Source organism: Gallus gallus, chromosome 2 (assembly GCF_016699485.2).
Source record: "Gallus gallus isolate bGalGal1 chromosome 2, bGalGal1.mat.broiler.GRCg7b, whole genome shotgun sequence".
Lineage (NCBI taxonomy): Eukaryota > Metazoa > Chordata > Aves > Galliformes > Phasianidae > Gallus > Gallus gallus.
In genome coordinates, this window is record NC_052533.1 from 124,280,633 (window position 1) to 124,295,169 (window position 14,537).

Genomic DNA, 14,537 nt, shown 5'->3' on the forward strand with positions numbered 1-14,537 from the left:
AGAAGCTTCCTTTGGAGAGCAGCACTGTGTGGCCACTTGCTTGTTTCTTTTTTTCTGACAAATGCAATCTGCATAGCACTCATGCAGATCACCCTGTGAGCTGTCTCAAAGTGGCTTAAAAGCAGCAAACCTGACATAAAAGTGATCAGACCTCTAGCAATTAAATGCTTCAAATCTAACCTGTTTCTTATGTTATATTGTTATACTTACTAGGTCATATATTTTAATTCCAAGAACAAAGAATGCAGTAAGTTCTATATTTTAATAAAATGCAAGCTACAGCTGACTTTTAAAACTAACATTTAAAGCTCACAGCCAGCAAGTGAGAATGGAGCTTGACCCTTTATAACTTCCTCTCTGAATACAAATCCAATAAAGCCAAAATATGTTAAGTGGATCTTTTCCATGCAGTCCATCAAGACTGAGATAAGAAGAGAATATGTTGATGAAGCAGTGCTGCCCAAAGTAATAACACATATTCAGACAGATCCTAGAATGGTTTTAATGTAGCATAAAAAAGTATTTGGGGTATGTGGAGCTGCCTTGCCCCCTCAGCTGTACTAACTGCAACACAACAGAAACTTCCCACATTGGCTTGTCAGCACAATAGGAATTGGTTTAAACAATTTCTGGAGATATCTCCTTCATCTTTTCCTCCACAGTTTCTTTTCATCATCCTTATTTCATTGTTTTCACTCTTTTCTCTCTCAACAACACAATGCACTTCTTGAATAGACAAAAGCCAGAAAGCACTGTGGCCAGAACAGATGCCTTACACGTTCAACATTGAACCAAGAGAGATATAACCTCTGAGTGCACACTCCTTTAAATATAGATGTACAGGTCTTATTTTGGAGATAAAAGCACTGCAACCTTACAGTGAAAGGAATGGCAGACAAACATACAAAGTGAGGATGCTGCAAAGTTTCTCTGTTTTTAAACTGTGAAGTCTCACAGCCTTGCTTTGGATGAACTTCTCCACAAAATAGTTGCAAAGAAGGAAAGAGAAGACCAGAACGATCTGTCTATGACAGCTGGAGACAAGGCTCAGCAAGCTAGCAAAAAGCACGTAAACAGCTATAACCATGCCTCATTTATACCCAGTATTTAAATATGCAAACATTAAAAAAAGGATGGAAATGAAGGATAATTCCTATTTACTAGAGCAATCAAGTTTGGGAATAGCCTTCCAAGCATTTCAGACAAAAAACATTAAAAACAAACAAACAAAATCCCCCCCCCCTTGCTTTTTACATGTTGCTTAAGAAATGCATTAAGGGAAGCTGTAACGCAATGGAAAGCACAACAGTGACAGCAGAGCAGCAAGATCCCAGGCTGCAGCACATGAAGACCGCAACAGTCACGTGCACAGAAACAAGGGAAAGAAGCTACTTATTCTCAGGATGCCTCAGGTACACAGGGATCTCCAGAGAGATACCCCTACCTCCACTGCCAGCACTTAAATGAAGTCTGGGAAGGGGTGGATCCTGACTCCACAACTTCCAGTCACTCAGGTGCATTGCGTGCACCCCTGGGTTGGCCCTGCCTTACCACCAGGTACTCAATCACTGTTCCAGGCTGTGACTTTGCATTTCCACTACAGAAACTGATGGTATAGCGTTGAAGAAACATTTAGATGTTGCACTAAGGCATATGGTTTAGTGGTGAAATATTGGTGATAGGTGGAAGGTTGGACTGGATGATCTTGGAGGTTGTTTCCAGTCTCGGTGGTTCTATGATTCTATGCATGCAACAGCAAGATGCTGGATTTATTGACTGACACAGCACATCTAATTCTTTGCTTCTATGAAATCATTAATTTTTCTGCTTTACTCAAAGAAAAAAAAGAAAAAAGAAAAAGCCAATGCAGCCTTGTTATTACTGAAAACAATCATGACTAGTCTAAAAATAGGAGCCAGTTAAAGTAAGAGAGGAGATTATAGGAGCTGAAAGAGTAATGCAGAGACATGCAATTTAGTTACTGACAGTGCAGTTATAGTAATTATGCAAATCACTGCACTTTGATGGGTTGACAACCATTACAAACCAGAATACCTTGATTTCTTTTTTAATTCCATATTTGAGTAATAGTAATAGAAGAAATTATATAAATTGTTTCCTTAAACAAAATAGCTGGCAAAAAAAAAAAAAAACCAACAAAAACTATACGAGAGTATCTCAGTAATAGAGTTTCATGACTGACATTCTGTTTGAGTGAAAATGAAGCTTCAGACTGTTTTTTTGTTTTGTCAAATCTGTGCCAGACTGGCCGGCACTTGTTTTTGCACATGATTGGAATTTATTATCAGGTTTTTTTTACGGAATCGTTGCCTTGGTCTTTTTGAAAGTGCACTTTTTGCAAATTAACCTTTCTCAGAATTAATGCACTGAGTAACGGTTACATCCCTGCTGCCTGCGATTAGTGTCAGGCAGGTATCCTGGTTATTAATTTTCATGTGTTAGCTTTGAGTCTAGTTCATTATTTTCTTACATTCATCGTTATGCTTTTTCAGGTCAGTGTCAGTGTCAGCCTAAAATACCACAGCCATCTGCCTTTTTGATGTTTTCAAGCCAGCAAGATAGCCAGATTCCATTGGAAATGCAGTGCTGGAACAAAAAGGAGTTATTCCTTTTATTCCTAATGAAAAAAAAAGAGAGAAGTCTATTCAGGATGAAGATTACATAAAATCTGAAGGCAGACAAATGAAGTTCAAGACAGAGAGAGCAGCAGTGGTAATACTGCTGCATGCAATGACTATTTTTAATGCTGTAAGGCAACTGATAAAAATGTATCACTGCAGTCTCATGTATATATAACTTAACAGCATACAGCTAATTCTTCCTTTACATTTGTCTGCTTCGGGCCATCTTTTAATAACAGTTAACTCTGTTTTACTAATTTAAATGGACACGTAGTGTAGTTCTTTCCACTACAGCGACAACGGGTTTTGATTCTCATAATTTCTTAGAATGTGTTTAGAATCTCATGATTCTCTTGAAGGTATAAGACAGTAGTTAAAAGATCATAGACAAAGGAGAGTTTGGGGAAGAATGAGCACTTCTGAATTTCACTTCAGAAAACATCTCAGAATACTGATCATCCATCTAGTCAATCAAATCAAAGCATTTGTGCTTCTGGAGAAAATGGTGCCCTTTCACCTGTTTTCAGCTGTCTTCTGGTAAAAACCCAGTGGTCGGTAAGTGCCACTAGAATGGATATAAGAAGATCATACCTAAATTCCATTCCATTTATTTTCATCCCCTAATTTTTGATGAGACAGACTTGCCAGTGGTTAGGATTGGAGTCTGGATCCCTTTTGCTTCAATCCATATATTAAAAAGTTCTTCAGCTGTCTGCTATAAACTCATCTGAGGAGATGAATGCTGGCAACAGTGCTAAATATATCACCAGTTGCTCTCTGCTACCAGGCAGAGAGAATCCTATGGCTAAGCAGCTATTCTTATGCAAGGACATTATTAAATGATATTTTGGGATTTTATTGCGCACTATTTTCTACCTATAAAATTTAATATTATGACAAGTCAAGTCAGTGCAGATAAACTCAACAAGCTGCAAGCAATTAATTCTGACCAGTTGTGCAAGCATATTCCAGAGATACATGCCTTTCCTCTTCTTCTCAGGAGAGGAAACTCTTGGGAACTCCTTTGCTCTTTGTGGAAGTCTTGTATCTACTGGGTCAGAAAGAGACAATGCTCAAATTTTCCCAGAAATGATGTGCTAAATAGTCAGAACTTAAAAAAATGAAAAGGAAAAAAAGAGAAGAACATAACCTTAATTAAGTTAATATCCACACCTCTAAGCAAGAAAGTGCATAAAAATAACTTCACAGCAGAAAAATAACGAACTAACAAACAGAAAATCCATTTAATTTATCTATTCTTCTGTCAGCTTTGGTGCTTTACTTCTATTCTTACAACTTTCTCCCAGGGGCAGTGGCATTACATTTATCTTGCTACCTGCTGATATAAGACAGTTACTTTTCTCTATGCTACCCAGTGCTCTTAGTAGGACTTAAATAGAACTTACTTTTTATTTAGGCATGACTTTTGTACATATTCTTGCAAGAAAAGTGTGCTACTCCTTCAGTAATCTCAGTAAATGGGAGTGATAGACTGCCCTTCTGATGGATGCTTTTTCAAATGCATTTCAGTATTCTCCTACAGGCACCCGTAGCTGTCTATTTTATGTCACTGCTCTTATGTCACCACTGTAAGTGGTAAGGAGACTTTGCCACTGTTCCAGCTCTCTAGGCAGAATTTAAACAGGCAATTTATTTGAAATACAGTACTTTAATAGACTTGTTTCATTTGTGCTGCATTTTAAAATTGAAGTTGCATCTATTTAATAGTTCGGGATGTTATGCATCCACTCAGTCTTTCAAAGAGGATAGCTGAAAGTTGAGTTTGTATGAAGTCACTGAACAACACAGAGAGCATCTCTGGGTCTGACCAACTCTGTTATGATACTGTCCTACTGTCTGAAAAAAATAGGTCTTAGTCATTGAAATGAAAAGGGCATTAATTTGTTTTCTTCTGGGTACAGCTATTCTGGCTAATTTTGTATCCTGAATTTAAAATAATAACCTAGGGCAATGTCCCACTGATGTTGTATCTACACATACAGGGCAGATCTCTTCCTGACTAACTTTGATTCAATGATAAGTACTTTTCAGTCGCCTGGGGGTGTTTTCTGTAAAGATGTACAAGTAATTTTTATTAAATGAATTTGAGATTTCAAATAAAATAGGAAATAGGAATTTGCAGTCATGTAATAGTACTAAATACTATATACACTGCTACAAATACAGTACAAATAATTAATAAAATAATGCTACATGACATAAAATAATAAATGATACTATAGGAAGGAGAAGCCAAGGGAACTAGGTTTGTTCAGCCTGGAGAAGAGGCTGAGGGAAGGTAGGATATCTATATAAGACAGAGGAGGTTTAGGTTAGATATTAGGAGGAAGGTTTTCACACAGAGGGTGGTGATGCACCGGAACAGGTTGCCCAAGGAGGTTGTGGGTGCCCCATCCCTGGAGGCATTCAAGGCCAGGCTGGATGTGGCTCTGGGCAGCCTGGTCTGGTGGGAGGTTGGAACTGGATGATCATTGTGGTCCTTTTCAACCCAGGCCATTCTCTGATTCTATGATGATTCTGTGATGATTAAGATCTACAGAGCTGGCCCTGCTCTGTACAGAGGCTCAAATAGATGACCGGCAGATGTCCCTTACGTGTAAGTTTGTGGGTCTTGTCTCATATCCCATCTCTTCAGAAATATTTCAGTTTTCTTTTTGTTTTAGTTTGCTTGCCTGAGGTAAACAAACACAGGCATCCCCATCTTTCCCCACCTCAGGGAGCTGCTTTTTTGATAAATGGGTCAGCATCTGGTTACCTGAGAGCAGAGGATGGGGCTGGAGACAGGGCTTGAGGGGATCCAGAGAGTCACAACCTGTGGCAGCTGAGAGGTGGGCTCCATCAGGGGATACGTAAGTCTCAAATACTCCTCTGTATACAAGGAGCCCTTTTCCACACATGTTAAGGTAGCTGTAAGCCAGTTTTAAAGACCATGGTGACCTTTTCCATAGGGAAATCACTAATTATATGCATCCTCAGTAGCATTAATGGGAACTCAAATCTTAGCTGCTCACAAAGGTCACAGCTGTCTCTCAATGAGGGCAATGTGGAAAATTGCCCTCATTCACTCACAATCAGTAAAACTAACAACTAGAATGATAAAAGTCTTATTTCATTTGGACTTCCCAAACTGCTGTGTGGTATAATGTGTATGCTAATGAACTGTAATTTACAGTTAATGATATGCAAGAAACAGGTCATTTTTCAAGTTTATGTAGAGGCCATCAGTTGATCCCATTATTAATTGGAACAATGCCAACAATATAAATACCCTGCTTGCCAGTTAGTCTGATTATAATATAATATACACCTAATCCATCAGTACATATTTTTCTTAGTTCAAAATCAACATGTTTTTTCATCTGGTGAAATGCTCTTTAGTAAGATAGAAATTATGGCCCTTTTCTGTAGGAAGTAGAATGGTGAATTGATAGCAAAAGCATGGCTGATAATTCCTCTTTGTTAAGAACTGGAGTTAAGATATAATTTAAATTGTAGTTTACTGCTTTTTTTCCATAACTGTTTTTACAAATTAATTGTGCAAATAACAGTGATGTGTCAGCAGGCGGGAGTTTGGTGCTCAACAAGTTGGTCAGACCTTCCAATCTGTTACATGGGAGCCACATTGATTCTCCGTAGAAGGAATGAGCCCTTTGATTGGGACATACAGAGAGACCTTGTTTAAAGCAATAGAAATACTTCCACTGGTTTCAGTCCATGAATTAAATGGGCTTGCAAATATGATAGGAAGTTAACTGGAGCTTTAAATAATATCTGTAGAAATAATGTTTGTTTTTTTTTAATTCTCTGATTAAAGGAAAACATTAAATAACCATTAACCTAACTGGCTATTGTTGTACATACCAATATTTGGGTAAAAGATAACCATAAAGAAAGAGTCTTTGATAATTCTGGACTTCCACAGATGGTGTTAGCATCCTGCCTAGCCTATCTTTATGTAAACAACATGTGTACCTGATAAGGTAGCCCTAAACCATTTTCAAAGATCATAGGGACCTTTCCCACTGGGAAGGCTTTAAAGATACCACTATGGGACAACAGAACAGGAGCAAAAAGAACTAACTCCTGGTATGTGTATGAACATGGAGTAAGTCTGATTAAAAAGACATTAATAACTTCCATATGCAGGAAGACATTTATGAAGGAGTCAGAAAGGAGCCAGCTTCAGCAAGGATCACACAGCTTATGTTTACACCGTGCCCCAGCAGCACAGGCCCACCTGGGCAGTTTGCAAAATGATACATTACTGATGTACATTTTAAGTTCTAATTCAGCATGCTGCTATCAGATTTACTGTAACTATGAAGCTATAACGAGATTATTTTTGGAGACCCAGAACTTTAAGACAGATTAATTTTTCTCCTCCTCTTGTCATATTGCTTCGATATTAAAAAAAAACTTATTAAAAATGGTCAGTTCTATCATGTTCTGCTCATTTATTTCCAATTGCACTGGTGACAGTTGAGATATTAAACAAACCAGGGATTTCAGCTGCGGGGTTTTATTTAGCTGTCCATGCCACACAGATTTGTACAGGCTCTTACATCAGAATTGTTGGAACTTACATGATTTCCATCAGGTGCAACAGAGTTTTACATCAATTGCAGTTAAGGAGTCAGAAAATTCAGAACGAAAAACCAGTTGTGTTGCATAATAAGATGTACTACACAGAAAGGTTTCTATAAATGTTGTTTATGGGACTGGTATGAATCTTAGGTATGTGTTCAAAAGGTAGACTGAGAATCTCGTATGTCTCTTTTAAAAATTTATAAATAAGAAGTTATTTGGTTGTAGTGTGCCTCACACCTGATTCATTTGTAGATGGACAAAATAAATATAGGTGGTCGTGAAGCTCCTGGCTGTATACGTAATTCTGATAATTCATGGGTGCTTCAACATCCAAGATTTCTGCAGCAGAGGTCTTTCAGCAAGAACTTAATAGCAAATGTGAAAGATAGCAAAGTGCTTTTGAAGCTATTATTGTGCAATCTTTTATTTCTCATTTACATTTCAAAACATCTCCCATTTGTGTTGTGATTGCAAACATAAAAATGCAAAAATCAAGGAAATTCAAAGAGAATTCTAAAATTGGCAAGAGCTTAAAAAACACCCCACATACATTACCACAAATACTCAAAGAGGTTTTCAGCTAGAGTAGGACGCAACACCATTAAACAAGAAGCTTCCTTTAACGTTAACAGACCATCATTTGTCAAGTGGAGTGATCACAGAAATCTTTCATTCAGTGCTCCTTGGATACTATGATACCTTTCTGGTGTCTGATGGCATTGTAGCCAAAACTTTCAAGATCTGCAGAATGGATTTCATGCACAACCAGACTTGGGGCAGAAAGTGGGTCCCAGACTACCATCCTCAGAGCAGCAGATAACATGATCATTCATAGTCTGGGACATGGAAGGCCATTGTACTTCCCTTTTCTTGATGAGTGCTTTACTAAGTAAGCAGAGGCCCGAAGGGACTGGCCTAGCCTCTCCCTTGCATTTATTAAGGGAAACAGCCAGGAATCAGAATCACAGAATTGCAGGGGTTGGAAAGGTCCTCAAGAGATCATTGAATCCAACCCTCTGCCAAATAAGGTTTATTACAATAGGTCGCACAGTTAGGTGTCTAGATGGATCTTGAATATCTCCAGAGAAGGAGACTCCACAACCTCTCTGGGCAGCCTGCTCCTGTGCTCCATCACCCTTATCTTAAAGAAGTTCTTCTGCATGTTTGTATGGAAAAGGAAGGGGTTGTTTACTTTACTGCATATGTTTACAATATTGTATTAATTCTTCCCTACACACATTTACCTGTGTGTACATCTGGGCTACTGGAAATGTTAATGTTGGTCCTGTCCATGGATATCTGATTCCTGGGGTGATTGATAGAGTGAGCAGTTGCATGAATTCTTCCAAAACCTTTTTCTGTTTTAGACAGATGTTTAAACGTAAAGTTTACTTTTTTTTGCATACCTTGATGGTTTCATCTAATGAAAGTTTTTCAGCAAAGCTTAACTGGTACTTTCATGGAGCAAGAGCATAACTGGAGTCATTAATGAACTGAAAGAAAAGTGGCTTCCAAAATAATTAAACAAATAATGGGAACCAAAACTCGTCAAGGATTGCTATATTCAAAATTCACTATTTCTGGTGCTGGCAGTCCTTGAACCAAACTGATGATGAAAAGAAGAGGCTTTGGGCAGGGCAGTTGTTGGGTGATGCTGCCCTGGAAAACTCCACCAGCAGTTTGGCAGCATCACCCATCACCTGCCCTGCCCAAAGCCTCTTCCCATCATCACTGGCAGAGACAGGCCACTGGGCTGGATAAATGACATTTCACAAGAATGGATGTGAATAAAAATTCTAAATTTGCTTCAATAGTTGTCAAGTATTTCTTGGCTTACCCATATGTAAGAAGTAATATGGCATTGCCATCAACTGGAGTTAAAAAATGTGAGGAGGAGGGGTATTTTTTAGTAGAAACTACATTGTTGAAATTTATACTTGGGCCTCTCTTATCTTGGGTGGGAAGAATGTCCACACCTGGAAATTCAGATGTCCTTTTGTCCTACAGGCGTAAAGGCTGCCTATGTGGTTTGCCTGTATAGGCACCAAGACTTTCAAGCTGTTTTCTGTCTGAACTAAATTGGAATTTTCCCTCACACATTTCTAACACAGTAGGCAAATCCTTAGCAATTTCTTTTTAATGTAATTTTTAGGACTATCAAGAAGCTTCTAATTTGGAGCAGTTTGTGACTCGCTTTCTCCTGAAGGAAACGTTGAACCAGCTGCAGTCCCTCCAGGCCTCCCTGGAGTGTGCCATGGAAACCACGGAGGAGCAGACTCGGCAGGAAAGGTTGGTAGCCAGCATGAGAGGGAGGCCACCACAAACCTCCCAGATATTTTGTGTTTCATCCTGCACCTTGATGCGGGGAATAACAGGAGAATAAGAATTCTTCTTTCATTCTGCATAGGAACTCACTCATAGTTTTCCTCAGATTGACTACAGGAGGTTTCCACTCTGATCGTATGGCAGGCTGCATGTAGGAGTGAGAAAAGGCTATGTGTGAGAGCACTTTGTTGCATCCTAATCTTTGTTCCTTTGACTTCTTTTAAAATCCGTTGACTATTTAATATCAAATGCAGAAAGGTCAATGCAACGTGTAGAACTCTGAAATAACCAATGTCACTGCCTCTTTGTTTGCTTCTTCTGGCTTTATGATTTTATTATTTTTTTTAATTCCTGGTTGCACAACAATCCCAACATGAAGAAGAGAAACAGCCAGGGTCTTGTTACAGCTTCCTGCTGCAACATGAGGCCCACAGTATTAGTTCCATCTAAGTCTATAGCCTCTACACCACCTGGGTAATCAATATCCAGGTTTAGCTGAATTTAATGGCATCTCCTCATAGATGAGAATCTGTAGGATCAAAGGCTGCAACATTTCTGAAAGGGTGGTTGGCTTCATGGACTTGTTATCTTCAGTATGTTATTATAGAGACGAAAGGGAGAGCAAAACACAAGCCATTGTGTTCCGTGGGCTAAGATCTCAACACTTCTTTATGTTGTAAAATGTGTTGCCTTTTCATACCGTCATTCTCTTAACTGCTTTGCTGTTGGTTCTGAGATTCCTGAAGTACCTGAGTATCATGCTGGGATTTTGTGCCACAGCTTGACCACAGGAATCACACAGGCTTGAAAAGGTGTACAGGGCAGGCACAGCATATAAGCTCCTCTATTTGCACATACATCTTTCTAGGCTCCCCACACCATTGGTGAGAGAGAAAGAAGTCTCTAATGGCCAGTTCAGAGCTGGAGGCTAACTTAGGTGCTCTAAGCTACTCTCTGCATTAATCACATGCTGACTTGACTTCTAGGACAGCATCTCTAGCATCCTGAGTCCTTGTAACTCAAACGACTACCTTGGATGTGTAAAATTGGGCAATACAAATATCCCTTTTGTTGCCAGCTTTCTCTTCTGTATTGACTGCCAAGTAAGGCATTAGAGAGAAATCTTCCTCCAGTTTTATCACTACAACTGTTCAGAAACATCCTCTTGGATAGTCGGTGTGCATCATGGCAAAGAAAATGAGAAGGAGCTGTGAGCTGTTGAACCAAATACTATCTTCCTTGCCTTCTGAGGTAGCAATAGAGATGCCAGACAAACTGAGCATTTAAACTACAGCTATTTTGGAGAAAATATGGTTAGTTTCTAGCTGCCTCAGTCCTAATGCAAAATCATCTTCAATTATGCTTGAATTAACACAGGGCAAAACTGTCTGAAGCATAGCCCTACTAAGGCAATCCTAATCTAATTTAAGTCTTTACAGTGGTGAATTGCCATAATTTGGCTTTAGCGTTAAGAGATTTTATCTTGTTCATATGTGGCAGCAAGTGCTACTCAAAAATGCCCCCTTAACACAGTTAAATTTTTCTCATTGTGAACTTCATCCCTCAGTTTCAGCTGCTGTGTAACCCCAGTTCTGCAGAGATGGTACCACAAGGTGACACTGCAGGGAGGGCTCCTCAGGCTAGGTCAGAACTATGTCACTGACAGACTTTCACTCTCTGAAAGATAAGCTTATGCCATCTTAACCCTCCTTTTTTTCCCTTGTTTATGACAAGCAATGTGGTCATTAAAGCCATTAAAAACACAAGCAATTATTTGTAGCAAAATTATCTGGAAAAGAATTCAGTAGTAGAAATAGATATTTCTAATTTATTTTTCATTAGTTTAAAGAGGGAGATACAAGGAGATGAAGGAGATGAAGACATGTTTCTGAATACAGAAGGAGGAGACATGCTCTCTCACATGCATTACCTTACGAAGTGTCCTGTGTTCCTGTGCAGACAAGGTCCAACAAAACCAGAAGTGCTCTCAGTGCAGTGGCCAGGAAAACGCTCAGCTCGAAGGCTTCAAAGGAACAACAGCATATCGCCCACTAACCCTCAATTTAACACAGGTATGGCGTTTCACAATTTAAATGTCTATAAAGCACATATGCATATGTGGAGAAAAAACAAATCTTCATCTCAAAACTTTAATTTAGATGTGCTAACTAACTCAGGTCCTTTACTGACACAAATCAACTTTCGATTTAACATAGGAGGCAGTAGCTCAAACTGTAGGGAAAATAAGTATGTAGCCTAAGAATGGATAAAAAATGAATATATAAATATGGGCCAAACTGGGATATTATTTTGGGTCTGTCAGTTGAGTCGGCATTTCTTAGTTAATATTTATAGCCTATAGATAAGAATGAAAAAGTGACGGCGTAACTTATACAGAAGCAGAGCTGCAGCTTATGATCTGGTTCCACCTGCAGAGAATAGCATTCTTCTTTTCCGTTATCATTGTGACTTCAAAACACCAGAATTAATTTAGAACGTAGTTTTCTTTCTGTATTGGATTTCTACTGCATCTTAAGAAGAAAGTAAAACATTCGGATGGACAAAATTATGCTTTACATTAGTTACACCTAAATGAACACTGAAGTGATGGCAGCACAGTCTTCTTTTGAGAAGCAAAATAAGTTGCAAGCTAAATTAATGATTTTTACAACATAGATGAATATGGTATGTTCCAGCATAATGTAATGTAACCGTAATGTTTTCTTGTTCATTATTTATGTTTTCCAAAGGCTGGATTGAGGAAGAGAGCCAGTGGATGACCCAGATAAGCAGGCTTCAGAAGCTGATTGACAGGCTGGAAAAGAAGGTGTGCATTTCTTTTCTTCTGCTTGTTCTTTCATTTCCAGCAAAGATTTCTGATCCAATCTGTCATAATCTCCCCTACATAAGTTTATTCTGCATAGTTTTCTTTATGCAGAAAGTCTACTTCAAATTACCATCCTTTCTCCTCTCCATAGTCCACACAATTTAAGATGACATTTGTTTCTTCTGAATGAAGCCCAACATACACTTGTGAACAAGCAGATTTATTACAAGTGAAAAACTACCTGCTCAGTATTGTAAATAAAACTTGGCTGAAGAGCCTGGGTTGAATTTAAACGCTGAAACACACAAGACTCTGCAAGCAGTGTTTACATTTGGTTTGCAGACAATAAAGAAGACGTTTAATTATAATTTCTAGAGAAGTAACGATATAGTTACCAAAATAATTTGGTAAATGATAAAACCAATGTACATCTGTACTACTGCCACCCATACTTCTTTTTTTTTTTAATTATTTCTTAAACTTCCTGAAAGGACTTAAAGCTTGAGCCATTTGAAGAAGAAGTTTTGGAAGAAAATGCAAGATCTGTAAGTATTATCCAAGATAATGTGTTTTGGTGTTTGAATTTCAGTGCTAGGTTTTGACACAACAATCTCAACTTGTCTCTCTTAAAAAAGAATAGTTTTTAGTCTGCAGAATACATTGTGAAAGAGACAACAGAATAGAACTTAAAATACCCATACAAAACTTTAATGCTAACTTCTACATTGCTTTCAAAGGATACATTCAAACAAAGACTAAGCTCATGTAAGAAGGAAATGGTGTCACAGCTCCCTGGGTCCATCTGGCCCAACCTCTGATCAAACAGGGACACCCAGAGCAGGGTGCTCAGGCCCATGGCCAGCCAGATTCTGAAGATCTTTGATGACTGCATATTCTGATTTATTCTAAGAGACTTTTTTTGTTTGAAGTACAAGAAATTCATAGGAAGATACAACATTATTATTATTATTATTATTATTTTTGCATTAGCACATAATGATTGTTCAACGTCAAATGTCTGTGATAGAAGAAGAAATTGAGGAATTCCGGCTTGCTCTGAAGCAGTATGTGGAGTCTGCTTCTGCTCAGAGTGGCTGTTTGCAGTAAGTACAGCATTACTGTCCGTGGGCTGAATGAAGGAAGGTGATCTATTGTCTTGAATAGTCTCTAAGTGGAGGTAGATAATTTATGAAGAGAGAATCAGTAGCATCCTGTTTCCTGAGTGATTATGCACATGTATTTGTACAGAACTTCTCAAATACAACAAAAATCATAAAGAGATGTCAAAAGTATATGTGTGAACTTCCATCAGTATCACAAAATCTCATGAATGGAATAAACACCGAGTCTTAAAAAAACCCACATTCGCACTCCTGTGCATAATCTTCCTGCCCCCCCAACTGCTGTTAAGACCATAAAGATAATCCCAAAGATACAGTACCATTTTTAAAGGCTTTGTAGGTCACCATTTCACAGCTTCTGGAAACTCCTAGAGTGACAACATCCATTGGAAAACTCATCTGCCATCCATCATTCGTGCTCACCTGGTAAGTGAGCAACTGAGCAATTTGTCTTCCAGTTCTCTGCTTGGAAGCTTTGAAAATCTTAGTTTGTCACTGTTAGATTTTCATTCCTAATAAAGAACGTAAAGAACTGAAAAGCAAAATTTTCAATAGTGTATTTTTGCTTTGCTCCTTTTCAAACGAAATAAAACATTAGAGCAGAGTTAGGAATAAGTTTAAATGACTATGAGATCATGACAAGTACAATGATCCTACCCGCAGTATTCATAAGAACAAGAAAATTAAGCTGGAAGAACAAAGAGTGCCACTCCCCATCCCTCTGAAATAGAACATCCAACTTCAGTGATTGCATGCCTTGCAGGAGAGAGAGCTTACACCACTTCAGGATGAAACTTAAGCAAAGGCAAAAACTTGCTCTCTTTCCCAAGTTTAAAGGCATTTGGCAGGTCTGCAATGCCACCTACTGGCTGCTTTTTAAGCTGAGCCGTTTATGCAATTGATCTTTTTTTTTCCCCAAAAGTTCTTGATTGGTTTTTATATTTTACAATGTACTTTTGCATACACCAATATGTTCTATGAATTCATTAGCTATTACTGTGTGACATATAATCT

At 38.4% G+C, this 14,537-nt stretch overlaps 1 protein-coding gene across 20 annotated transcripts in view; it reads left to right on the forward strand.

Moving 5' to 3' along the window:
• NECAB1 (N-terminal EF-hand calcium binding protein 1) overlaps positions 1-14,537 on the forward strand; it is a 54,987-nt gene that overhangs the window by 34,697 nt on the left and 5,753 nt on the right. For 16 of the 20 annotated variants that reach the window (XM_046920333.1, XM_046920415.1, XM_046920325.1 and 13 more), the window contains 5 exons: positions 9,403-9,539; positions 11,418-11,647; positions 12,326-12,402; positions 12,894-12,947; positions 13,393-13,505. In XM_046920333.1, coding sequence (XP_046776289.1) covers positions 9,403-9,539; positions 11,418-11,647; positions 12,326-12,402; positions 12,894-12,947; positions 13,393-13,505 — 611 coding nt within the window. The remainder of the gene's footprint in view (positions 1-9,402; positions 9,540-11,417; positions 11,648-12,325; positions 12,403-12,893; positions 12,948-13,392; positions 13,506-14,537) is intronic. The other 4 variants (XM_040678371.2, XM_040678390.2, XM_046920374.1 and 1 more) reach the window with 1 other exon arrangement.